Source organism: Trichechus manatus, unplaced genomic scaffold (assembly GCF_000243295.1).
Source record: "Trichechus manatus latirostris isolate Lorelei unplaced genomic scaffold, TriManLat1.0 scaffold00082, whole genome shotgun sequence".
In the NCBI taxonomy this organism is placed as follows: Eukaryota; Metazoa; Chordata; class Mammalia; order Sirenia; family Trichechidae; genus Trichechus; species Trichechus manatus.
Genome location: NW_004444018.1, coordinates 10818335 through 10845480, shown reverse-complemented (window position 1 = coordinate 10845480; position 27146 = coordinate 10818335). Strand labels below are relative to the sequence as shown.

At 35.6% G+C, this 27146-nt stretch overlaps 1 protein-coding gene across 11 annotated transcripts in view; it reads right to left on the bottom strand.

Moving 5' to 3' along the window:
* Nucleotides 1-27146, bottom strand: part of ERCC6L2 (ERCC excision repair 6 like 2) — a 194914-nt gene that overhangs the window by 100729 nt on the left and 67039 nt on the right. For all 11 annotated transcript variants that reach the window (XM_023735820.1, XM_023735821.1, XM_023735824.1 and 8 more), the window contains 7 exons: nucleotides 18540-18701; nucleotides 17823-18030; nucleotides 12800-12940; nucleotides 10422-10535; nucleotides 9127-9246; nucleotides 5502-5573; nucleotides 4599-4744 (listed from right to left, as the gene is read on the bottom strand). In XM_023735820.1, the coding sequence (XP_023591588.1) occupies nucleotides 4599-4744; nucleotides 5502-5573; nucleotides 9127-9246; nucleotides 10422-10535; nucleotides 12800-12940; nucleotides 17823-18030; nucleotides 18540-18701 (963 nt within the window). The remainder of the gene's footprint in view (nucleotides 1-4598; nucleotides 4745-5501; nucleotides 5574-9126; nucleotides 9247-10421; nucleotides 10536-12799; nucleotides 12941-17822; nucleotides 18031-18539; nucleotides 18702-27146) is intronic.

Here is a 27146-nt window from a genome sequence, read left to right as displayed (position 1 = left end):
GGGAATCAGGGGTGGAAAGGAGGAGTGTGCTGTCACAGTATGGGGAGAGCAATTAAAGTCACATAACAATGTATGCATAAATTTTTGTATGGGAAAAAATAAAAGAATAAAAATTTAAAGGTGTTATCAAGACAACTTGTTTTAAAAAGGATTCTGGTCACATGCAGCACAGCCTACATGACCCCGAGACCAGAAGACCTAGATAGTGCCCGGCTATCACTACTGACTGCTCTTACCGGGAGCACAATACGGGGTGCCCAGGACACAACGGGAGACATATGTAGAACAAAAAATCAAATTCATGAAAAAGGCCAGACTTACTGGCCTTATAAGTGACTGGAGGAACCTCTGAGACTACAGCCCTAAGACAGCACTCTGAGTTGAAACTGCAGCCATTTCCTGAAATCACTTTCCAGCCAAGCAATAGATAGGCCTGTAAAATAAACAATAACACCCCCCAAAAAACATGCTCTATAGAACAAACAATCGGGACCAAAAAGGCAACATTTGCCTAAAAGTAAGGATGAGAAGGCAGGAAGGGGTAGGAAAACTAGACGAAAGGAAACAGGGAACCCAGGGCGGAAATGGGTAGTGTTGACAGTGTGGGGATTGCAACCAATGTCATAGAGCACTTTGTGTATAATTTGTTGAATGGAAAACTAATTTCCTCTGTCAATTTTCACCTGAAACACATCTAATTTGCTCTGTAAACTGTCACCTAAAACACAATAAAATATTTTTTTAAATTATCCTGTGTATAAATATTAGTAAATGGTATTTAAAAGTTGATCCTGAAATTTAGGTATCCTGCTCCGAAGTTGTGCTGTCATCTCAAACACATGGTACAAATTACATAGCTGACTTTTGTTTAAATGTAGATTTTTAGACATGAATTTCAAAACTTTAAAATAAAACTCCTTTATTAAAACACATGAATATAAATAGCTTAAAACCAATAAATATAGTAATATTTGGGGGGAGGGGAGCCAGCTAGAAATAAATGCCCATGAACAGTTTAATATACCTTTAATGAATTCTTTTTTCTTTTATCAACTCATCCTGCACATATTTAGGTAGTATCCTGAATATATACTACTCCATCCTGTGGTATATATTCAACCTGGCATCAAAGTGTATTCAGGCTTTATGTATCACTCCATGTCTCCCTACACCAACAAAGTCTACTAGGAAGACTGTTCTGACGGATTCTAAGTTCACCAAATAGAAGAGAATCGTATATACAGAATGAATGCTAAAGATCCAACAGTCCACCTCCATCAATGAAATGGACAAACAAGTTAATAATAATAATGATAACAAATATTATTATTATGGCAGCCCTATCACTGTGTTGGTACTTTACACTAGGCACTGGGAATCATTATTACCATTTTTATTAATAGTAAGGTCTCCTGGCTCAACTGTTCTTTGTTTATCATGCTCTAATGGCATTCTGCATCAGGCCTCTTAACCTGTCACACAAAATAAACTTTTTTGGAAAAAAAAAAAAACTTCTAAAATAAGAATTTAGAGCATTTAAGTTATTTGAATCATTCTCATCAACAAAGTTCCTTCTTAAAAACAATAAAAACCCATACTCCCCTTTAATCATGTCCTCTATTTCTCTGATTCCCTTCAAAGCCACATTTTCTGGGGGAAAAAAAAAAATTGCTACACATAAGGTCTCCATTTCCTTGCCTCCAATTCTTTCTTTAACACATTATAAACTGCCTTCTACCACCAAACCAATAACCAAACCCATAGCCAACTCATAGTGACCCTATAGGACAGGCTAGACCTGCCCCATAGGGTTTCCAAGAAGCAGCTGGTGGATTTGAACTGCCGACCTTTTGGTTAGCAGTCAATCTCTTAACCACTGTACTACCATGACTCCTCAAATGCTACTCTTATCAAAGTCATCAATGAATGTCAAATCAAAGAAAAAAAAATCAGTTATCTTCACAGAATTCAACATAGCTAAATATTTTTTCCTTCTTTAAATACTCTCTTCTCTTGGTTTTTGTAACACTGCAGTGTACTGGTTGCCTAGCTACTTCACTGGCAATTCTTCTCTGTCACTTTGTTGCACGTTCTTTTAAGTGGCCTTTCCATGCTGTATCACTTTAGGACTCATCTTTTCATCTTCTCTCCAAGCTCTCCCCAGGTGATCCTATCAGATGACTCCTGACAATTTATTTAATTATTCACTAGTCCAGGCCTCTTTTCTGAGCTCTAGATACATGCACCGACTGCTTATTTGATATCTCAAAGTTAGTATGTCCAAAACTGAAGTTTGGATCCTCTCCTGAAAATCCACTCCTTGCCCAACACAGTAAATCGTCCATTAACCAGCCAGCTGTTCAAGCCAACTAAAGATGTTCTTCACTATTTTTTCGGCCTCACTACTGATACCACCAGCACCTCCAAAACATATCTTGAATCTACTCACTTCTCTTTATTCCAACACCACCACCCTTGGTCAAGTTATCTCTCACCAGGACTAAACAGTTCCTTTACTGTTTTACTAGGTAATCTGCTTTCACAAGGGTAGACTCGGGGGGAAAAAAAAAATCTGTACAGTGACATAGTGAGAAAAAGAAGTTTGTATCTACCAAGATGTAAATGAAGGGTGAAAATGAAACATTGCTACAAAAAATAGAAGTCCAGATTTGAGCCTCATGCAAATTTAGGCCATATTTCCAATCCAAGGTAGTGTCTAAGTAGAAAAACTAACATAACAATTGGTTCTGGTTATTGCTTATGTGTCTTTTGCAAAACATAGTTGGAATGTATTTATTATGTTATGTTCTTTATATACAAACTTACGTAATAAATTGCTCCCTGAATTCAGTCACAGGAAAACAAGGATCCAAAACTTCTTCTCTTGCCTTAGTTAGGATGCCTAGCAGAAGCAGAGGCAAAACCACACTAGTGGAAAACTCAAAAGAAAAAGTCTTCAAAGAAAAAGCCCCACTGAAGATAAGCTCAAAATAAAAAAATCACAAAATACGTGAAGAAAAAATCTACCATAAGAGCCAAAGGAAATAACAAATAGAGGCATTAACACCCCCAAGTACAGAAGTTAATAGAGCAAAATCAAACATTCAAAAGGAGGGTTTTTTAAAAGTATGATTTAAATGACAAAAAAAAAAAAAACAAAACCAAAAAACAAAAGAAAGGCTAGAACCCATAAAGAACAAAACACAAGTAAAAATGATCAGGCAGATTTGAAAAAGAAAAGAATAGGGCTTCTAAAAATGAAAAATATAGTCTTTAAAAATTAAGAACCCAATGGATGGGTTAAATAGTCATTTCTGATAGAATTAAAGAGATAATTAGGAAATTTCTTGAATATCTCAGAAAATTAGACTGGGGTAAGCAGAAGAAGAGTGAGAGACTGATGCCTATCATGAGTTTTTCTGTATTCTTTGATCTGTTACTTAATGCATTTATTACTTTGAAAACCATTAGTTAAAAATTAAGAAGTTTATGTGTGTTTTGAGTCCAATGGACTCAAACACACCAACAATCAGGAAGATGGCAAAGGACCAGGAAAGTTTTGTTCCCCTATACATAAGGTCGCCATGAGTCAGAGCTGATTCAACAGCAACTAAAAGCAACAACGTGTGTTTTACAAAACATAAGTGAAGACAGTATTCATCATGTTATCTAATGTCTTTATGTAAAGACTCATGTGAGAAATTATTTCTTATATTCATTCACAGCTTCTCCTTTGCCTTAGCTGCAAGAATTCAAGAATAATTTCAGTGTTTGACAGCAGTAGCTTACTCATTCCATGTATCATTTTATTCCTCATTTTAAGTGACTTTTATTCTGATTTCATTTTTACTTTTTTTCCTTTTACATACATTTATTTTTAAAGTCCCCTAAAATTCTTTTTGGAAGAGAGTGAAAGTGAATCTACAGAATTCTTATTGTATATTAGATGTCAAAACTTACGGATTTATGACCCCCCAAAAAAAAGGAATTTTATTGAGGTGTTTATATTGATGTAAATTTTTCTTTAAAGCATGTACATTTTTTAAAAGGGTCTTCATTAGAAATTCGTAAATAGGTGTTAGAACTGATTTTACCTTTATAAAACCTATAAAAGTGGAACTGCTCTGGTTGAGACAAGGTAGAGGCACAGGAGGGAAAACACCTGGCCTGCGGGCCTCGTGAGCTCCCCATGGCTTCTAGAGCATGGTTGGAAAGCCACTGCTACAAATGATTCTCAGTTATCCAGTTAATAAGAAGTCTGATTGTTCTAACCACAAGACACGAAGACATGAGCCAAAATATCACCAAAGAAAATTCCTAGAAGGAAAGAGCCACTTTTTATTGTGATCTTTATAAACCCAGACTTATAAGGAGAATTCAGCGATGATAAATAAATGAAATAAAAGGTAGGTAAACTCAAGATACTGTTATTTCAGTCATAATTAATAGCATTTTTCCTGCTTCTCCTTAAAGCCAAATAAAACAAAGCAATTTAAACAATAACCACTGAAAATTAATACAGGGATCATTTTAAAAAACTGTTTTAAATCTTAAAAACAATTAGATAAAAATCAAGTGATCAAAGTTTATTTCCTCACATTGTGGAGACGAGGCAAATATTAACATCTTGTGCACTGTTGAACTCCTTCACGATCTTGATTCTTTCCTCTGACTTTGTACTCCCGTCAAGTCGTCGGAAATCGAGCCCAGCTGCCATACAGTACTGCTGCAGCACATCAAGCAACTAAAGGGGAAAAGACACTTGTTGCCACTGAGTTGATTCCAACTTACAGCGGCCCTACAGGACAGAGTAGAACTGCGCCATAGGGTTTCCAAGGAGCAGCCGGTGGATTCGAACTGCTGACCTTTTGGTTAGCAACTGAGCTCTTAACCACTGTACCACCAGGGCTCCACAACTAGAGGAAAGGTAGGTACTAATTCTGGGCTGAATGTGTTTCACACCATTACAGAGATCAGGTTATTGTTGCTCACAACCTCTTTCTTATAATTACAAGAAACAAATATTTTTCTCACTTCTGACCCATATATTTCTCCCCATTATCCTAAACTGATTTTAACTTTCTGCAACCTTTGCTTTAAAAAAAAAAAGTCAATCTTTCCAAAGAACAAAAATCCATCTTTCATTTTTTTAAATTAAAAGAAACTAATAAAACCAAATAAAATTATTGGATAAATCATATATAAATATATTTTATTATCTGTGCTATTTTCTAAGTTCTAAAATGTCTTGAAGAACAGTTATTATTAACAAAAACATCAAGAGAAAATAAAAACGTACCTTTGAATTTGCTATTTGACAGTAACTGTTGTATAAGCAAGATTTAAATATCTGTTTTCAAACTTCATGTTGCTTACCTCACTCACTACCAATTCCCACAGTGTGTATAAGATAGAAAATGTGGTTGGAAGCTGTTGATGTCCCTTATGCCTCAGGACTTAGGGCTGGGACCAATCAGGAATATACTTCGGACAAAACTCACCTTGGTGGAAAAGGAGAAAAGAAGAACTTTATCTCTGTTTTTTCTGCAGTGATTTAAAAGCTGCTGAAGGACCTGGAAATGAACCACAGAACATCCAAGAACAAGTTCCAGCTAAAACAACACTTTATACATAGAAATATCACTTGACAATTTCATAAAAATTACTTTTCTGCAACACTAACTTCAGTCACCTTTTCTAATTCTCTTCATTTTTGCCAAGTTAGAGAAAGAAAGTATTAAATATTACATCAAATGTTATTCATAATCATATTGTCAGTAAGGAGGTAAAGTTCCCAAAGACTTATTTCATCTCATCTGGTTTAAATAAAAAGGAAGCACGTAGATTATGGGATGTATTTAAATGGATTAATTCAATTTCTAAAATACATTTTCTTTATATTTACAGTATGTTAAGATATTAAATTACAGAGCAGCATTCCTTTTAGGAAGTATTTAAATTTTCTCTAGATAGATGTAATGAAATGTGTTCAATTACGTCTAGGTTCTAACAGTCTTGCTATTTATTTTTTTTAAATAAGCAGTCAGATATATACCTCTTCTCATTTTCTCCCCTCTGTTTCTCTATTTACAGTAAGCCCTGACTTCCAGATTCTATTCTGACCTCAAAATGCCAACGATCTGTCCACACACATGGTATTTTCTGGGAGGAAGCAAATAATCCCAAGACTTGTGTATAATAGTGACACTGTTATTTTTTAAATAGGCATTTCCACATCTGGCAGTGACAGCTCCAGAACACCATGGAAAAGCAATCCACAAAGAAAAGAAAAAAAAATTTTCTGTGCTAAGCCTAAGATTTTTCTGAACTATGCAATAAACACTTAAGCAATTTTATTTACTCAAATGTAAACTTTTAAGTAAGAAAACTTATACTCAATATAACACTACCTTTGTGTTATGCTAACTTTTACCCCTACTCCTAAAAAAAGCTATGAAATTTAAAAAATAAATTCTATTCGGCTAGCCAATCAAAAGGTGAATAAAAATGCCACAAATTAGGTAAACAGTATTTAAATATTTAGAGAACATATAAAGTAAGTTTCATTTGCATTAGCCTTTTTTTTAATAAAATAATTGATTCTATATGAAGTATGTACATTTGAATTTCACATAAACCCTTAACATTTTAAATCAAGGAGATGTACAGAAATTCACTCTAATTGTTTGCAGTGGTATCATACCTATTTGTGATTTTAAGTATTCTTGAATATTATACAATAAAAACAAAAACAAGTAATAAGAAAAGTGAACGCTCTCAGACTGAAAGTCTCTACTAGGCTAATTTAAAAAAACAGACTTACTAACTAAATGAAAATGAACATTAATATCCTTATAAGAAAATTTCAAAAATGACAGTACGGGTCTGCATCTTTAACAACACAGACCCAACACTTTATCATTCAGTTGTCCTCCACAGAACAGAAAAATCCACCTGTAAAGGGATCCTAAATTTGGGGGTGCTCATAGCTAAGTAATCTCAGCACTAATTTTTCTCAAATTAGTCAGATAGGTCTAGAAAGATGAACATAGCCCTTATGTAATTCCAGCACCACTGAGCTGGATTTCTTAGTCTTTTTTTTTTTTTTCTTTTCCTACAGCCAGTGACCCTGGCATTTACCAAGGGAAAGAAAGAAAGGATTTTTAATAGGGGAATGGGAGCAATTTGTGACCATCCCCTGCATGGTAGTTGAGGCCAACAAAGACCCTGCCACTCAAGAGAAAGAGCTAGGCTTCATTAGCGCAGCTTTGCGGTCTTGAAGGCCATAGAAGACATGATGTCCAGAGACTCTGGGCAGCTCCACACTGATCTTTAAGAATGGCCAGGATCTTTTATCACATGAGCTCAAGAAGTACATGCAAGTCAGTTATTTGGCACTCTTAACCCCATAGGCAATAATTTCATGATAAGCTTATAGGTTTTGCATCACCAGATCAGTATATTAACCCCGATCATGGTGTTAATCAAATGATGAAGCACAGTCCTAGAAATATATCCCTGGCTTATTACTCTCTCTCTTTTGTCAGTGATTCTCACAAAACTAATACGTTACTTGCTTCCTTTACATATAAACACACCTACCCTGTCTTCAGCAACAATTTATGCTTGCTTTTCCCTTTTAAAAATCATAATAAAAAGTAAATCGAGTAATTATCTTAACCAGATATCATTATTCCTAGATACAAAACTCTAATTAAAAGTATGTTTTCAATCATGTATTTGCACAGTGGTTAAGAACTTGGGCGCTAACCAAAAGGTCAGCAGTTTGAATCCACCAGTCGCTCCTTGGAAACCCTATGGGGCAATTTTACTCTGTCCTATAGGGTCGCTATGAGTCGAAATTGACTTGATGGCAATGCGTATATGAAAATTAAATGCACAGTTATAAAATTTCACTTAATATCAAGAGTGTAACTTTAGCAACGGATACTGCAGTTTTTAAAGGAGGCCATGATTTCTGGAAATATTTCATTGGCTTAAATTACGGAATAGTAAGGGCTCAGTTCTAAACTAATTGGGTTTTTTATATTTTTTTAATTTAAAGATAAATAAAAGTCAATAAAATGGATGATAAAAATAGATTTACTATTGTTAGAAAATTTATTGGATTTAAATTGTTAGTTGTGATAGTAAATCATGATATTCTCACAAATACAAATTTCTTTATTTAAAAAATACACGCACAGGTTTTTAAAACAATTTAGAGGTCTCAAGTAATTTAAACTACGGTGAGCCTTATGTAGTATAACTGTTAAAGATATTTCCAGAATATTAAGAGAAAAAAAAAAGATTACTTTGAATTACTTCCTTCTTATTGCATCTGCCAAAAGAAATAACTTACCTTTTTCTTAATTATACCTTAAGGTTGGGATTGTTCTGTAAAAATATTTAAGTTCATAAATAAACACCCTTGATAGGTTGTAAGGAGTTAAACAAACTAATTCTGTTTTGAGAAGGCCAGAAGTTGTCAGCATTTCATGCCTCCTGTCCATGGCAATGCTCAGAGGCCTCAGTCGTGGCTGGAAAACCTAACCTTACTTTTCACACCCCTCCCTCAGTAATGCATCATCAAGAACAGCACCCCTACAGGTCAGTTTCCCTGTGTAAAACAAATGTTCCGTTGCCATCAGTGTGAAGATTTAATAAGCTTACAATCTAGATTGGCAAATAAAAACGAGGTAGAAAATTCAGTCTAGACATAGAGGGCTTGTCCACCTTTAACTCTTCAAGAAGTTGTTTTCTCTAATTCCAAACTAATGCCTAATCCCATCCTCTTATCAGCATTAATATTTCTGGCAGGTATCTCCTTGAACATACAATATGCATAAAAATGTATGCAATAGCATACGTTTTAGAGGGCATGAAACCAATACACACATAAGGAAAGCCTGAAGTATATTTGATGCAGCTACTGCTGAGAACCAACATGTGCACATTATCTGTATGCAGGGTGGACAGTGAGCTAATAAATACTGACACTACCCCACCAGGTAGGCGTCTTTGGCCACCTCTCTTGTTCTAATTAGTTGGTGTCCCTTCCATACCATTTCATAAATATTTTGTATATTATCACTATCTGCATGCAACCTGAAAGACAGCACATACCTTCATTTTCCCACTGTATTTGGGGTCAGAAATTGTTTCAAAGGCTGCATCTTTGCTTTTCTGAACAAAATCTGGGAATCTGGAAAATACTCGATCACATATGTTGTTGATAAGTGTTTTCTTGAGAGAAAAAAGGTAGAAGAAAAGAGATTTCAACTTAAAACATGTAAAATTATATAAATTGAAATTGTGAAAAAAAAAGGCATTCCTATTCAGAGGGAAGATTTTACCTTTTTCTAAGTGAGAATAATAATTCAGAAAACCTTAAAGAGATAAGTTAAGCATACATGGCTTTGCTACAATCTTAGATACTGACATAACTACTAACTTTATCATTACTTTTTAAGGTTTCCAAACCAAGCAGCCACTCTCCAAAGAGCAAACAATAACTATCAAAAAACGCTAAATTCTTCTTACCATACTTTTAGGCAAGTAACACACACTTTCTGTTTGTCTGCCAACGGCACTCCAAGTGTTTTCATAAGTGTGCTGTTTTTTTTACAACAACATGTAAAAAACAATTGACATAGCAGTGCTTACAAAAATACCTTGCAGGTGGAGAGTGTGGTTGGCAAACAAACGTAGAAGGTGTGCATTATTTGTGTAAAAATACGGTAGATTTCAAAATTACATTCAAACAGCATCAAAGCTATAACACAAAAAAGATAACATAAAACAATTAAACATAAAGGTGTTTAGAAAAGATCTTTTACTTATGTTGTGCTCTAGAATAAGAAACAACTGAAAACAACCAAAGTAAATGAACGCATTTATGGCTAAACTTTGAAATTACTGATTTTTGCTAGTTTGGAGAATACTGCTAACATTTAATATACTGATTATTATAAATCCTCATTTTAATCTAGTAGTTTAGATACATGCAATTAGATACATTATTAGCAAATATGACTGACTCATCAAATCTTATTTAGTAGTTATATCAAAGGATTAAGAGAAAATAAATACATGAACATTATCAGAGGCATAATAGAAAGCTCTTAACTAAAACTTAAATTTCTCCCTTTGATTAAAAACAAGTGTGCATACTCCTTGACACACAAAAAAACGAGGAAGTCAGTTTCCTCTTAAATTTCCTACAAAAATAACTTAAGGATATTTGGCTAAGAAATTTTATTTTGCTGTTAGGTGCCATCGAGTCGATTCCAACTCAGTGGTTAGCAGCTGAGTGCTTAACCATTTGCACCACCAGGGCTCCTTTAGGAGAAATTTTATACCAAATATGAAATATTTATACCAAATAACGTCACAAACAAATAAGAAAAGCCAACTCAAACCTGCTGTTCAGAAGTACTCGCAGCCTGAAGTAGAGCGACATGGTTAGCTACTTTCTGAAGGACTGCAAGGTAACTGAAATACAAGGTTTTCACTGTTTCACCTTGTGAATTGATCTGTAATAAGAAAAATACAGAAAATAAAAACAAGTACACCCTCTCCTCACTTATCAATACGATTAGGTTCCAAAGACCAGGCTGTTATGGGAAACTGGTGCTATGCGAAAATGGAAGATGACCACATCAGATCACAAAATGGAGGATGACTACATCATTAGATAACTGCCAAGTTACATGATTACATAATCGCCAAATTACATCATTACATAACTCCCAAACCACTGAGAATCATGGCTCAGCCAAGTTGACACATAACCTTAACTATCAAAGCCAGTGTTACTCTCATCTCGTACTTCGGCATTTATTACTGCCAGATGTTACGTTTTTAATGTGTAAACTAGTCGAATAGTAGATTTTTTACTATTGTCGTAAATGCGAAATGTCAGATAATGAGATAGTCAATAAATGAAGAGGTGTGAAGAATTAACATAGATATGTAATTGCTTATATCACAATAATATTTATTCTGAGAAAAAGATGGTCAACTGTTTATACAAAATATGCATAAATTGCTATGTGAAATTATACTTTTGGTCAATTAGACTACAGTGATGTTTTTAATAAAAGAAAAGGGAAAGTCCCCAATCCAGAAAGTCTTTAGGCTCATGATACACAGTGATAGAAATGCTGCAGTTAAGAGGTCCCTAATACAACACTCTGGTACAAGTGACAGTATCATAACAATTCCTTTACTCTCTCTACCCACTTAATGCTGCAAGGCTTCCTAGGAAATGGAGCTATAACAAAAAAGGGAAGTGGTTAAAAGCAGCAAAATAAATGAGAGATGGAACAGATGTCAGTCTAGATAAATATTTACTTAGGGCCCCTCTCTGTACATGGATATGTGGCAGATAATCTGATAATAAAACAGAGGTGAAAAGAAAGCAGGAAATAGAAAGTAAAAATGCACAAATGAATATATTTCTAAATAAAAGTAAAATATACTTTCTCTATTCTACCAATCCACAATTAATATTAAATTGACACTTACTGCACATCAGAATAATATCTTAAGCCTATCAAAGAGTTACTTTTAATATATTGTTACACTGCACTTCTCTTTCATTCATTCCCCACATTCAATTAGGTAATTCTATTTCATTAACCTCCTGAATGCCTCTCAAATCTGTTGTCTCCTTTCAAGCCTCTCACATTTCAGATACCATCAATCTTCTCAAATGCATCCTCCTACACATGGAATTGGACTCAAACATACCAATGATCATGAAGATGGCACGGGTCTGGGCAACATTTCATTCTGTTATACATAAGGTCACCATGAATCAGAGGTGACTCAATGGCAACTAACAACAACAGGAGGTATGAGATTGAGACCTTTCAAAGTATATATTTAATCTCCTCCCTTCCCTACTTAAAAAACTTCAACAACTTATTCCTATCACTTTCAAAATAATATCCCTGCTCCTTGGTAAGCCCCACATATATGTCTACCTTTTCTCTCAATCCTTATCTCCCTCATCCTACTCATTTTAACTCCTACAGTTCTAGAAAGACTTGTTATGGATTGAATTGTGTTCCCCCAAAAATATGTGTTAGAATCCTAATCCTTATACCCGTAGTTGTAATCTAACCTAATGTAACGTAATCACACTCCACAATGCAATCTAGCATAATGTAATAGGTTAATCCAGTTGAGGTCCTACCAGTATCGAGTGGATCCAAACCCTAATCGCTTTTAATTTATAAAAAGAGCAAAATGGACACAGAGGTGCGAACAAAAGGGGGAAGACAGATGCCCATGGGAGGACCATCTACAAGCCAAGGAAGCAAGGAATGCCGAGGGCTACAGATGAGGAAGGAATTGACATGACCGAGACCCTCGTTTGGACTTTAGCTTCCAGGACTGTGAGAAAATAAATTTCTGTTCTTTAGAGTCAAAAAAAAAAGTAATTTAATTTGCTATTAATAGATTATGAGAAACTTCCTGAAAATGAAATAAAGTTTCAAGATGAAAGTAGTATACTTCCCAAGAAAAGTTGACAGGGAGAATATAAAATTGAAGTCTACTTTCAAAAACAAATTTTTGAAAGAATATTTGAATATTGTATTTTGTATGTAATTACTATTTGATACCTTAAAATATTTTTGAAAACTACTACTTTTTTTTTTTTTTTAACAGCTTCCAAAGTCAAAGACCTATCAGAGGAAAAGTTATTTTATTTGTGGCTTACTCTGACACTAGAATAGAGTACTACATAATTAAAAGCAAGATAGTAAAGATATCATACTGTAATGCTTGCCTTATAACAACAATTTCTCCCTTTTCGGCCACTGCCACAGGTACAAGGTTCAGAAGACTGAAGTATTAAAGTTATATCTTCTGTTTCTAACACTGTTTGATAGACAGCTTTCTGGAAATCTGTCAGAGAACAATACACTATCTGTCAAGATAAAACACAAGTTAATTATTAGTACCTTTTTTTAGCAATAATAATCACCATGCACATCAGATTTTATAGATTATAACAGTGAAAATTGCTCATAAACTAATTTCCTTTCCTCTAGTTAGTGTTATGACAATTTCTCCATATTCTCTTATATTATTGGCCTCCCAACCCACTCTATACTTATAACTTCATTTTCAAATAAATCTCAAAGGGTTCATTTATTTTTTAATTAAAAGGTATCAAAATATGAAAACTAAGTAATGCCATTTCCTTACATATTTCTCAACATATTGTTGGTCTTTTCAAAGCTCCATATTAGCCCACCATGCAAATAAATGATTAAAATTTAGGTTGAACAAAAAACATGATAAGGAAAAAAAATGAAAGATTTAAGAACAATGAAATGGGCAATACTTACTGAAATACTTGGAAACAGGAAAAAGTTTAAAAAAAAAAAACCTCTTTATAATACTGAAAACCGAAGAGAGAGTATTTGTATTTAATATCTTGGTATAAACTCCTAAGATTAGTAAAGGTAAGAATTAACTAAATAAAGGTTAAAGCAATTACAAGTTGCTATTTTGTATCCAAATTCAAGAAAAGAATAGGATAAAACAATGCCACTAAGGTTATGGGAATTCTCATTCTTTGTAATCTTATCCATAATTTGTTATGATCCACACAATCAAATGCCTTTGCATAGTCAATAAAATAGGTAAAATCTTTCTGGTATTCTCTGCTTTCAGCCAAGATCCATCTGACATCAGCAATGATATCCCTGGTTGCACGCCCTCATCTGAATTTGGCTTGAATTTCTGGATGTTCCCTGTTGATGTACTGCTGCAATAACCTTTGAATGATCTTCAGCAAAATTTTACTGGTGTGTGATATTAATGATATTGTTCGATGATTTCTGCATTCTGTTGGATTACCTTTCTTTGGAATGGATACAAATACGGATCTCTTCCAGTCAGCCAGCCAGGTAACTGTCTTCCAAATTTCTTGGCATAGACGAGGGAGCACCTCCAGCCCTGCATCTGTTAGCTGAAACATCTCAGTTGGTATTCCATCAATTCCTGGGGTCTTGTTTTTCACCAATGCATTTAGTGTAGCTTGGACCTCTTCCTTTAGTACCATCAGTTTTCCTGTTCATATGTTACCTCCTGAAATGGTTGAATGTTGGCCAATTCTTTTTGGTATAGTGACTCTGTTTATTTCTTCCACCTTCTTTTGATGCTTCCTGCGTTGTTTAATATTTTCCCCCCAGAATCCTTCAATATTGCAACTCAAGGCTTGAATTTTTCTTCAGTTCTTTCAGCTTAAGAAATGCCAAGTGTGTTCCTCCCTTTTGGTTTTCTAACTCTAGGTCTTTGCACATTTCATTATAATACTTTACTGTGTCTTCTCAAGCTGCTCTTTGAAACCTTCTGTTCAGCTCTTTTACTTCATCATTTCTTCCTTTCGCTTTAGCTACTCTACGTTCAAGAGCAAGTTTCAGAGTCTCTTCTGACATCCATTTCGGGCTTTTCTGTCTTTCCTGTCTTTTTAAAGTCTTCTTGCTTTCTTCATGTACGATGTCCTTGCTGTCATTTCACAACTCATCTGGTCTCCAGTCATTAGTGTTCAATGCATCAAATCTATTCTTGACATGGTGTCTAAATTCAGGTGGGATATACTCAAGGTCATACTTTGGCTCTCGTGGATTTTTTCTAATTTTCTTCATCTTCACCTTGAACTTGCATATGAGCAATTCATGGTCTGTTCTGCAGTCAGCCCCAGTCTTGTTCTGACAGTCAGCATTGCTCTGACTGATACTGAACTTTTCCATCGTCTCTTTCCACAGATGTAGTCAATTTGATTCCTATGTATTCTGTCTGGCGAAGTCCATGTGTATAATCGCTGTTTATGTTGTTGAAAAAAGGTATTTGCAGTCAAGAAGTCATTGATCTTCCAAAATTCTATCATGCGATCTCTGGTGTCATTTCTATCACCAAGGCCATATTTTCCAACTACCAATCTTTCTTTTTTGTTTCCAATTTTCCAACGGCAAAGTAGACCATATGATTGCCTGATTCAAAATGGCCAATACAAGTCCATTTCAGCTCACTAATGCCTAAGATATTGATCTTTATGTATTCCATTTTATTTTTGACAACTTCCAATTTTCCTAGATTCATACTTCGTACATTCCATATTCCTATTATTAACGGATGTCTGCAGCTGTTTCTTCTCATTTTGCGTTGCGCCACGTCAGCAAATGAAGGTCCCAAAAGCTTGACCCCAACCACGTCATTAAGATGGACTCTAAGGAGGCAGCTTTTCCCCAGTCATCTTTTGAAAACCTTCCAAACTGAGGGGCTCATCTTCCGGCACTATATCACACAATGTTCTGCTGTTATTTATAAGGTTTTCACTGGTCAATTTTTTTCAGAATTAGACTCTTGTACACAGGGTCACTTTGAGTCAGAACCGACTTGACGGCACCTAATAACAACAAGGTTATGGGGGAAGGAGCCCTGTTAGTGCTCAGCTGCTAACAAAAAGGTCAGTGGTTTGAACCCATCCACTGGTCCCCAGGAGAAGGATGTTGGCAGTCAGCTTCTGTAAAGATTTACAGCCTTGGAAACTCTATGGGGCAGTCTGACTCTGTCCTATAGAGTCGCTGAGTCAGAATCAACTCAACGGCAATAGCTTAGGATAGGTTATGTAAGAATCAATTTACTCTGTATTTCGGGTAGCAGTGGAAATTCATAAATCCTTCTAGATACAGCTGTATGTAACTAGGGTCCTAAAACTAACTATATCCATAATTGGACTTTGAGGAATGTGAACAAGGGAGGAAACCATCTATTTAAATATTTACATGTTATGTCTTTATATCACTACAACAGAATACTACTACAATAAAAAACGACAAATATGTGTGTCTGAACAAGAATCCCTGGGGGGTGCAAATGGTTAAGTGCTCAACTACTAACCAAAAGGTTGGCAGTTTGAACCCCCCCAGAGGTGCCTTGGAAGAAAGACCTGGAGATCTACTTCCCTAAGGTCACAGGTTTGAAAACCCTATGGAATGAAGTTCTTCTTTAACACGTGGGGTTGCCATGAGTTAGAATCAACTTGAAGGCAACTGGTTTGGTTTGGTTTTGGCTTATATAAAACAGTGTTAAAGTATATATAAAATACTAGGAACATCTTGACCCTAATCTTAAATATAAGCACATATAAGAAGCATTAAAAGAGAACTTAGAAGATTATAGTCCATGATTAAAGTGTGGAGGGTATTTTGAGTTGTTATTAAAAAAAAAAAAAGTAACATTTACTGAACACTTCTGTGTCTTGCATTTCACAACAACCATGTGAGGTAGGCATCATTATCATTCTCGTTTAACAGATGAAGAAACCAGGGTTTCAGAGACTCAGCAAATTCCTCAAGGTTACAAAACGCATAAGTAGTGGAACCAGGATTCAAGCCTATATTTGATTCCAGAGCCCAAGCACTAAACCTCTAAGCACAACTTTCTTGTCGTATATTTACTATTATGTTGTTCCTACTAGATTGTTGTTGTTAGTTGCTATCGAGTCAGTTCTGACTGATGACGACCCCATGTGTGCAGAGCAGAACTACTCCACAGGGTTTCCAAGGTTGTGACCTTTCAGAAGCTGATCTTCTGAGGCCCCATTTTCCGAGGGCCTCTGGGTGGGTTCAAACTGCCGACCTTTTGGCTAGTAGTCAAGCGCTTAACCATTTGCACCACCCAGGGACTCTCTTACTAGATAAACAACTAAAAAATACACATAAAATTACATAAAACATTTTTAAAGGTGAGGCTCATAAAGTATTCCAATTCAATAATAATAATATTTGCTTTAGATAAATATTAAAAATCAAATGCTGTATTAATTTCCCCAACTTGCATATCAGTATCATATTTCTTTCCTTTCAAATATATTTTTTTAAAGTAATCAGATGAATATCCAAAGACTATAAGGCATGTGATAGAACTGCCCTTATTTAGGACCACATTAATTCAGTTTAGTTTATAGTAATTTATAGAACCTTTATTCTACTGCCTGAACTAGAAGAACAACAAGATTAAAAACTATCAAAGAGAACCACTATATTTAAAAAAAAAAAAATCCTCTGAAGGTCAACAACTCAAATATTCTTGAATAATTAATGGAATATAATTTTCCTACAAATTCTTAAAATTAGGTTATTCATGTAACAGCAAATAGCATTCTACAAGAAACAAACCTCTGGGGGAAAAAACTCTTAACCGTTTTAATCTTGTAGGTAGGTACCAAAGGATATACCAGGTGGTGGGCAATGGACTGTGTGGGAATAGCAAAACGTGAACAGAAAACACAGTAGGGAGAAAAGCTTTTCCTTCTTCATGGAGGAAGAATTGTATCAAAAACTTCCCTGTGCTAAACTAAGAGAAATGAAATGAGTTTAACGTGTACTAACAATAAACTAGAGCCTTAGTGGCGCAGTGGTTAAGAGCTCGGCTGCTAATCAAAAGGTCAGCAGTTCAAATCCACCAGCCACTCCTTGGAAATCCTGTGGGGCCATTCTACTCTGCCCTATAGGGTCGCTATGAGTTGGAATAGACTCGATAGTACTGGTTTTTTTTTAACGATAAACTTGTTAGCTAACAGGTTAGTAAAGTTGGCAAGGAAAGCAACTGGCTCAACTAATATTTTCTAAATTCTACATATAACAGTTTTTTTTTTTCCATACAGAATAAAAAGCAAAAAAAAAAAAGTGTTTATACAATACCACAGAAGATATTTACCTCAAAATGGAAAATTTTAAGGAAAAAATAATAGAACGTAACAAGAAATTAACAATAAACACAAATGCAATTCTCACCCGGTCTTCCTTCTTAGGCAACTGATCCTTGATGAGAGTCTTGGTACGCCTAAGAAACCAACCAGACATCTTTTTTCCCAATCTGCGCATGGCTTTTCGGCCAGTAGCTAGCTCTCTTTTCGTTGCCGTGTGTCTTTGACCGTGTTCTACTGGGTCAGAAAACTGCTTCTTAAAGTGGATCCTGCTACCTAAAAGTCCTGGCACAGCCCTTGATAAAGGCAATAAGAAAATGTTAGGGCTAAAGTATCTAAAAAGAAAAATATCAACTTCTTTTTGCTTTTAATAAATATACTAACAGCAACAACAAAAGCCAAGAAAACAGAATGTTCTTTCTTCATGCCAGTTTTAGTTTATAACAATAAGAAGATGGTGGATTTGGTAAATTAGCTTGAATAGTTACTTGAGGGACTAAAACTAATACAGAAAGACAGGCTTTAAATTATAGTATTAACACAGGAAAATACTGAAGTTGAAAATCAAAGCAAGATTCACAAAAAGGTGGTAAGCTGGAGAATGAGCACTATAACACCAAAAAATAAAGGAGATAGCCATGTGCAGAGGTTTTCATGGGACTCTATGTGGGATAGCATGTTTGGATCAAATACTTCTGTAAACAGATAAGTAATTGGTTTATTCAAATACTAAAAATTAGCAAACAAGGTAACATTAAACTATATAAGTATTAGGTGACTTTCTCAAAAAAGTATTTTCACTCACCAGTCCATCACACACCACAGTTCCTTCATGTTGTTTTGAAGAATGGTTCCAGTGAGGCCAATGCGGACATTGCATTTTAAAGCTTTCATAACTTCTGTTACTCTAGCATTTGGATTCTTGATTCTATGAGCTTCATCCACAATCACGGCTGACCATTCCAAACTACAAAATGAGGAAAAAAGGGGGAAGGCCTGAGAAATGTCTCTTTCTTAGTCTACATAATTTGTAGAGAGTAGTTTCTCTACCAAGGTTCTAGATATTTTTCCCTCTTTACTCTGGTGATTTCATTGGATTCTCACCTCATTAATTAAATGGTCACAGGTTTGGACCTCCACGAAATTAAAATGTATGTGGAGACAAAAGGGCCAGTGGTGGAATGAAAAAACTCATTTGAACACCACTAAAACTGTAATAAAAAAATTTTAAGTAACAAACCAGAAAACAATATAAAATCAAAGAAGCAAATCTGCAACTCTAAAATTGGAATGAAAAAACATCAATATAAACTCATGATTTTGAGAAGTTATATTACATAGGTCTGTCCACTGAAAAGGTTAGACTCAATTGTTACCGTAATAGCAAGGAGCACCCACAGTGTTCAATGCACCAAAGGAGCCAAGGGCCAATGGAGAAATGGTTGATTTCAGGCATGGAGCAGGGGAAATACAAGATGAGCCAAAACACACAGATGTACCCAAAGATAAATAGGGACATGCCCAAAGGACAAAGGAGCCAGCCTAATTAGAAAAATAAAATTCCAAGAGTTCTATGCAAAAACAGTATTAATTTAGATCCTTCCCTCACACCATACACAAAAATTAACTCAAAATGGATTATCAACCTAAATATAAGAACTAAAACTATAAAACTTATAAAAGAAAAGATAAGAAAAAAATCTTCACAACTGAGAGGTAGGTATAAATTTCTTAGATATGATACCAAAAGCAAGGTCAATAAAAGAAAAAAAACGATAAATTGGACTTTATCCAAGTTAAAAACATTTGTTCTTCAAAAGACACCACTAATAAATAAAAATATATGCTCAGACTGGAGAAAATATCTGCAAATAATGTATCTGATAAAGGGCTTGTATACATACTATATAAAGAATTCTTACAACTTAATACAATTTATAACAACTCAATTTTTAAAGTAAGCAAAAAATTTTAATAGACATTTCACCAAATAAGATATACGAATGGCAAATAATCACATGAAAAGATGTTCAGCATCATTAGTCATTAGGGAAACGCAAATTTTCAATACACACCCATTAGAATGGCTATAATAAAGAAGACTGACAATATAAAGTGTTGGCAAGGATGTGGAGAAACTGGAACCCTCATAAACTGCTGTTGGAAAAGCACACATACTTTCTAGAACAGTTTGGCATTTTCTTAAAAAGTTAAACATATACTTAACATACAACTCAGCAATTTCATTCCTAAACATCTATCCAAGAGAAATGAAAACACATGTCTGCACAAAGCCATGTACATTAATGTTCATAGCAGCATTATTCATAATAGCCAAAATCTGAAAAGAATTCAAATGTTCATCAATTGATAAATGGAAAAACAAAATGTAGTATATCCATATAACAGAATACTATACAGCAATAAAAAGGAACAAACTAGTTAAAACATGCTACAACATGGATGAACCTCAAAAACATGTTAAATGAAAGAAGCCAGACACAAAAGACTGCATGTTGTATGGTTCCATTTACATGAAATTTCCAGAAAAGGTAAATCTACAGAGACAGAAAGCAAGTCAGTGTTTGCCCGGGGCTGGGGATGGCAGCAGGAATTGATTAAAAATGGAAGTTTCTAGATGAAGAAAATGTTCTTAAACTGACGGTGGTGATGAGTGCACAACTTCATAAACTTACTAAAAATCATTCCGCACTTACAATGGGTACATTATACCTCAATAATCCATGATTCTATATGACACTCAAAAAAGAAAGGGAGAGAAATTTTGCCATCATTGTAGATGACTGTTATATCAATATGTCTTACTCTGAAAATTGGCAATTAAAGCAAACGAATCAAGCATTTACTTTTCTTTTTTAGTTGAAATTGTAGTTCATTCCTAATTTCACAAAGATTACTTAATGTTTACTCAGAAAAAACAGAAATTATTTTGAATACTCACCTAAATAAAGCCATCAAACAAATAAAGAAAAGCTAAATATAACAAAAATGGTAATATCTTGATCTTCTAATCTTACAGAAAAACCTGATTTATATTTACACAATTCCACTTTAGAATTCTTACTTAACATTTATAACAATCACAGAAAAGAAACAGCCATTCAGCAAACATTTATTTAGCATCTATTGTATGTTAAATGTGTAATAAGCACTGAGATACAGAAATTAAAGATAAAATCTCCTATATTAAAGAGTTCACAGCCTAAAGGGGTAGACAGACAGGTAAAAAACAAAAATAACTGAAATATGATCAGTGTGATGACGGATGAATTTCTTGATTTATCTAACTACAGAGCATCTTTTGGTGTGGTATAGAAAAGCAGTTACAAGCTCAAGGTCTGGAGTTAGATGGTCAGGGTTCAAATCGCATCTCCACCACTGACATAGTAGTGTAGGCTTGGGCAAGTTATTTAATCTTTCCATGCCTAAATTACTTACTTAGCGAATGGAGTAATAATAGTATCTTCTACAAAAGGATGAGACAATACATGGAAAGTGCTTAGAAGAGTGCCTACCACTTCCTCCTAACACAGAAATAACGATGAAAGATGCTAGGAAATGGCTACTATTTTTAAGAAGGGATTGAATTTATACTTGCTAGATCCATACCTATTTAGAAATTGCATCTGCTCATAAGATAATGCATATGTTTCTTATTTCTGATTATAAGTTCAGTAGCTTCCAAGGGCTTTATGTATCTTAACTGTTCATAAATGTCATAGAATTTTAGAATGAGAAAGGACTATTGGATTACCTAATTTGGTCATTCAAAAATCTGGCTTTGCTTCAAAATTGCTTGGAGATATTTTAATACAGATTTCTAGCCAGTATTTCCTAGGAAATTTTAATCGAGTAAGTCTGGAATAGCAAGCACACAAGTATGTGGTTTTAAAAAGTTACCTAGATCCAACCCATGAACAATAGTAATGGACAATTCTTTTTACTGTAAACAACCAGAGAAGTGGACAAAATACACAGAACAACTGTTTTCAGACACTAGCACACAACTGTGATAGGTAAGAAAAGGGAAACAATTAAGGTGAATCCTACAATAGCCCAGTTTTCTGTCTGGAAGCAATACCAGACTCTGTGACAAACAGTGGCCTCATGAGTTGATGAGACAGAGATCAGAGTTTGGAGAGGCTGAGGTGGCAAGACTTTGTGAAGCACAGTAAGGATAAAATATATGGGGGAAAAAAGGTACATAAAACTGCAAATGGGTCTCTTTAAATATGTGGCTGAATATTAAGCTCCATAAACATAGGATAAGACTCCACAAGCCAGGAAAAGAATACTATGGAGAAAACCATTACTGAGGAACTATAAGCCGAACTACTTACCGACACTTTCAATACAGCTGGGAGATGTTCAAGTCCCAACAAATCAGAGCAAAAAGAGCAAATCACATACTTGAGGCATTCAACAGCAATACCAGAAAAGCCACACTTTATAAGAGGTGCTAAATTAGCCCTAAAAAAAGGTAATTGTAGAACTTTCCTGGCAGAGCTTAAAAACAAGCTTCAAAATGATTTACAAGGACTTCCGGCAACATGGTGCTCTAGGCAGAAGCACCATGCCATCCGTCCACAGCAAAGACCTGAAAAACTAAGCCAGACAGACAAAACAGCAATCCTGAAACCCTAACCATCAAACGAAGAAAAGGAACTCAGCCAAGCACCAAATGGAATAAGAAACTGACAGAGAACAGAGAGCGAGGAGACATACATACAGAGGTCCCCAATCAGCTAACAGAGCACGGATCCGCCATCTTGGACTCCTATCAGAGACCAGCGAACGGGGGGTATGAGAAAGCAGCTTCACGGAGCTTCCAACAGGAGACAGAATAACTGGTAACAAACGATATATGCTTTCCCACCCCCACCCTTCTTCAACCCCAACTGGACTTCTCTGCTTCCCGCAGCCACAGTCTCTTGGCCGGGAAGCAGAGGCTGCTTGGATTCCACTCGCCCACACTGGCTGACTCCCTGGGTGCCATTTGTTGGCTGCTACTGTTGCTTTTTGCCGCTTCTTCTGATTTCTTCCTTGCCTCTCCCCGCCTCCCCCTCCTTTCGCTCAAGTGCCTGGCTCTGGGTGCCATCTTTGCTTCTTCCTGGGGGGCCATAGGGCTCCGCTCGAGTGTGGGACTGCTTCCCGGTCCGTGCTGCAGCGCTGGTGGAATCCTGGGGCTTTGTTTTGTTTGTTTGTTTTGAATTGTTTTTCTTTTTCTTTTCCCGAGTTGGGAGCTTGTTCAGCCTGGGCGGTGTGGCACAGCTTGGGACCTACCCCATCAGCTTGCGTAGACACGCAGCGGGGTCCCTGAGAGCATTTCTTTTTTGTGTGTTTTTTTCTGTTTTTTCAGGGGGGGTTTCTTGTTCTTTTTTTTCTTTAATTTGTTTTGTTATCCCTCTTTTTCCCTTTTTGTCTTTCTTCATTACTCAGTTTCTCATCTCTCTATACCTTCCTTCTCTGCCTGTCCCCTGAATACCTGGCACTGAGTGACACCTCTATGCCTTCTAGCCAGGCTGTACTTCAACACATGGGAACAACTAACCCTAACCTCGTAGCCACACCGGTGGGATCCCTGGGAGGTTTTCTTTTCTTTTTTCTTTCTCATTTTTATTTATTCATTATTTTCTTTTTTTTTTCTTCTTCTTCCCCTTTTTGTTTTCCTTCATTTCATAGTCTCTGATCTCTTCACTACAACGACAAGCTCTATGAGCATGCTTTTTTGTTTGCTTGTATGTTTTTCGCTCCTGTTCCTCTCTCCTCTCTCCCATACCCATCTTAGCTCCACACAGCATAATCTTGCCCTCCATCCTGCCTACCTGCACTGTGCGCTGAACATCACACCAACAAGCAGCCCAGACGTGGCGTACTGGAACCTGCTCTGCACTGATTACCGGCCCGCCTTGGTGGCTGTAGTAAGTGTCACAAACAACCCATCCAAGCAACTCTTCTTCAGCTAGACCTACCCTGCTGTACCATATCTGAGCGACTGACCCCGCCAATTGGAGAAAGAGGCGAAAAGTAACGCACCCACAGACGAGCAAACAACAAAGAAAACACAGCTCACCTGCTCAGACACAGACTAAACAAACAAATCTACAATCAATCAATGAGAAAAATAACTACTGAATGCCCCGAAGACAGCAGACAACATCAAAACATTTACAAAAACAGGACAGGATGGTTCCAGTAGGTGTCCAAAATAAAACATCAGAGGACCTTCCAGTAGAAGAAAAGGCGTAAGAATTACCTGATAGGGATTTCAAATCTCTAATACTCAGAATATCCAAGAGTTGAAGCACAATGCAGACAAAAATTAGGAAAAAATAGACAAATTCATGGAAAACGCAGACAAATTCATGGAAAATACAGACAAAAAAACCCGAAGAATTCAGGAAAATAATGCAGGAACAAAATGCCAATCTAAATTCACAGCTAGAAATTATACTAAAATAACAATTAGAAATCGAAAAGATAAAAAGTTTTCAGAAATTGACAGCGTCATAGAATGGCTGAAGGGCAGATTTGAAACAGTGGAAGACAGGATCAGCGAAATTGAAGACAAACACTTGGATACAACTCTATTTGAGGAAAACTCAGAAAAAAGAATGAAGAACAATGAACAGACCCTGAGAATTATGTGGGATACAATCAAAAGCAAAAATTTTTGAGTGATTAGAATTCCAGAACATGGGGCGAAAACAGAAAACACAGAGGATCACTGAAGAATTGCTGAAAGAAAACTTCCCTAATATCATGAAAGATGAAAAGCTGGCCATCCAAGAAGATCAACAAACCCCATATAGGATACACCCCAAAGGAAAATCACCAAGGCATATCATAATCACACTCACGAAAAATAAAGACAAAGAATCCTGAGAGCAGATCGTGAAAAACAAGAAGTCACATACAGAGGAGAAACAATAAGACTAAGCTCAGATTATCTGGCAGAAACCATGCAGGCAAGAAAACAATGGGATGGCATAAAAAAACCTTGAAAGAAAAAAACTGCCAGCCAAGAATAATATATCCTGCAAAACTCTCATTCAAATATGATGGTGAAATCAGGATATTTTCAGATAAACAGAAATTAAGGGAATATGTAAAAACCAAATTAAACTTACAAGAATTATTAAAGGGAGTCCTTTGATCTGAAAACAACAACATCAGCTCATAGGCTGAATCTAGGATGCAAAATCGTACCAGCCAGATACCAATCTAGGAAATGGACTCTCGAGGACTATCCAAAACCAAAAGAAACACAACAGGGAATCAGAGCAGTTAATCAGTAAATGACAACAACATCAAAACAATAAAAGAGGGAATACACGGCATAGGTATAGAACCGTCTAATGAAGAGGAAGGCAAGGTGATACCAAATAATAATAGACTGCTTCAAACTTAGAAAGATAAGGGTAAATTTCACGGTAAACACAAAGAAAGTTAACAAGCAAACTCATAAAAATAAAGAGGAAAAACAGAAAGTCTCAGTAAAAACAAAAACTACAAAAACAAAAGAAATGAAAAAAAAATCCACAAACAAAAGGAATTCAGCACAGGAGAGTAACAGGAACAAAGAAAATGTCAGCACTACATAAAAAAGCACTACAAAATGACAGCAATAAACTCAAATCTACCAATAATTACACCGAATGTAACTGGCCTCAATGCACCCATAAAGAGAGAGAGAGTGTGACAGAATGTATAAAAAAACAGGATCCGTCAATATGCCGTCTACAAAAGATACACCTTAGAAACAAAGATGTTAATATATTAAAAATCAAAGGCTGGACAAAAATACATCAAGCTAACAACTATCAAAAAAGAGCAAAAGTGGAAATACTAATCTCAGATAAAACAGACTTTAAAACAAAATTCACCAGAAAAGACGAAGAAGAATACTATATAATGATTAACAAGAAGATCCATCATGAAGACATACCCATAATAAACATCTAGGCACCCAATGACAGCACTCTAAAATACATAAAACAAACTCTAACACTACTGAAAAGAGAAACTGGCAGTTCCACAATAACAGTAGGAGACTTCAACACACCACTCTCAGTAAAGGACAGAACATCTAAAAAGAAGCTCAGCAAAGACACAGAAGACCTAAAGGGCACAATCAGCCAAACTGACCTCATAGACATATATAGAACACTCCATCCAACAGCTGCAAAGTACACATTCCTTTCCAATGCACATGGAGCGTTCTCCAGAATAGACTACATCTTAGGCCACAGAGCAATCTTCAACAAAATCTAAAACACTGAGATACTACGAAGTATCTTCTCTGACCACAATGCCATCAAGGTAGAAATTAACAACAGAAAGAGCAAGGTAAAAAAATCAATTACATGGAAACTGAACAACACCCTGCTTACAAACCACTGGGTAATACAAGAAATAAGAGATGGAAAAAAAAAAGGCCTAGAATCAAACAAGACTGAAAATACATCGTACCAAAATCTTTGGGATACAACAAAGGCAGTCCTCAGAGGACAATTTATAGCAATAGATGCACACATCAAAAAAGATGAAAGGGACAAAATCAAAATATTAACTACACAACTCAAACAAATAGAAAAAGAACAGCAAAAAAGGTCCACAGCCACCAGAAGAAAGAAAATAATAAAGATTAAGCAGAAATAAATGAAACAGAGAACAGAAAAACAATAGAAAGAATCAACAAAACCAAAAGTTTGTTCTTTGTAAGGATCAACAAAAGAAAACAAACTAGGAGAGGAAACAAATAACCAAAATAAGAAATGAAATGGGTGACATTCCAACAGACCTAAGAAAAATAAAAAGGATCATAACAGAAAATTATGAAAAACTATACTCCAACAAATTTGAAAACCTACACGAAATGGATAAATTTCTAGAAACACACTACTGACCCAAACTACAAGAAAGTGATGTTGAAAATCTGAACAGAACAATTAGAAGAGAAGAAATTGAAAAGGTAATAAAAAAAACTCCCAACAAAAAAAAAGCCCTGGCCCAGATGGCTCAACTGGAGAATCCTACCAAACATTCAGAGAAGAGCTTGTGCCAGTACTACTCAAATTATTTCAGAATATAGAAAAAGAAGCAACACTTCCAAATTCATTCTATGAAGCCAACACAACCCTGATACAAAAATCAGGCAAAGAAGCCACAAAAAAAGAAAATTATAGACCAATATCTCTCATGAATACAGATGCAAAAATTCTCAACAAAATCCTAGCCAATAGAGGGACTGCAAAGGCATTTGACAAAGTCCAACACCCATTCCTGATAAAAACTCTCAATAAAATAGGTATAGAAAGGAAATTTCTCAACATAATAAAGGGCATCTATGCAAAACCAACGGCCAACATCATTCTTAATGGAGAGAGGC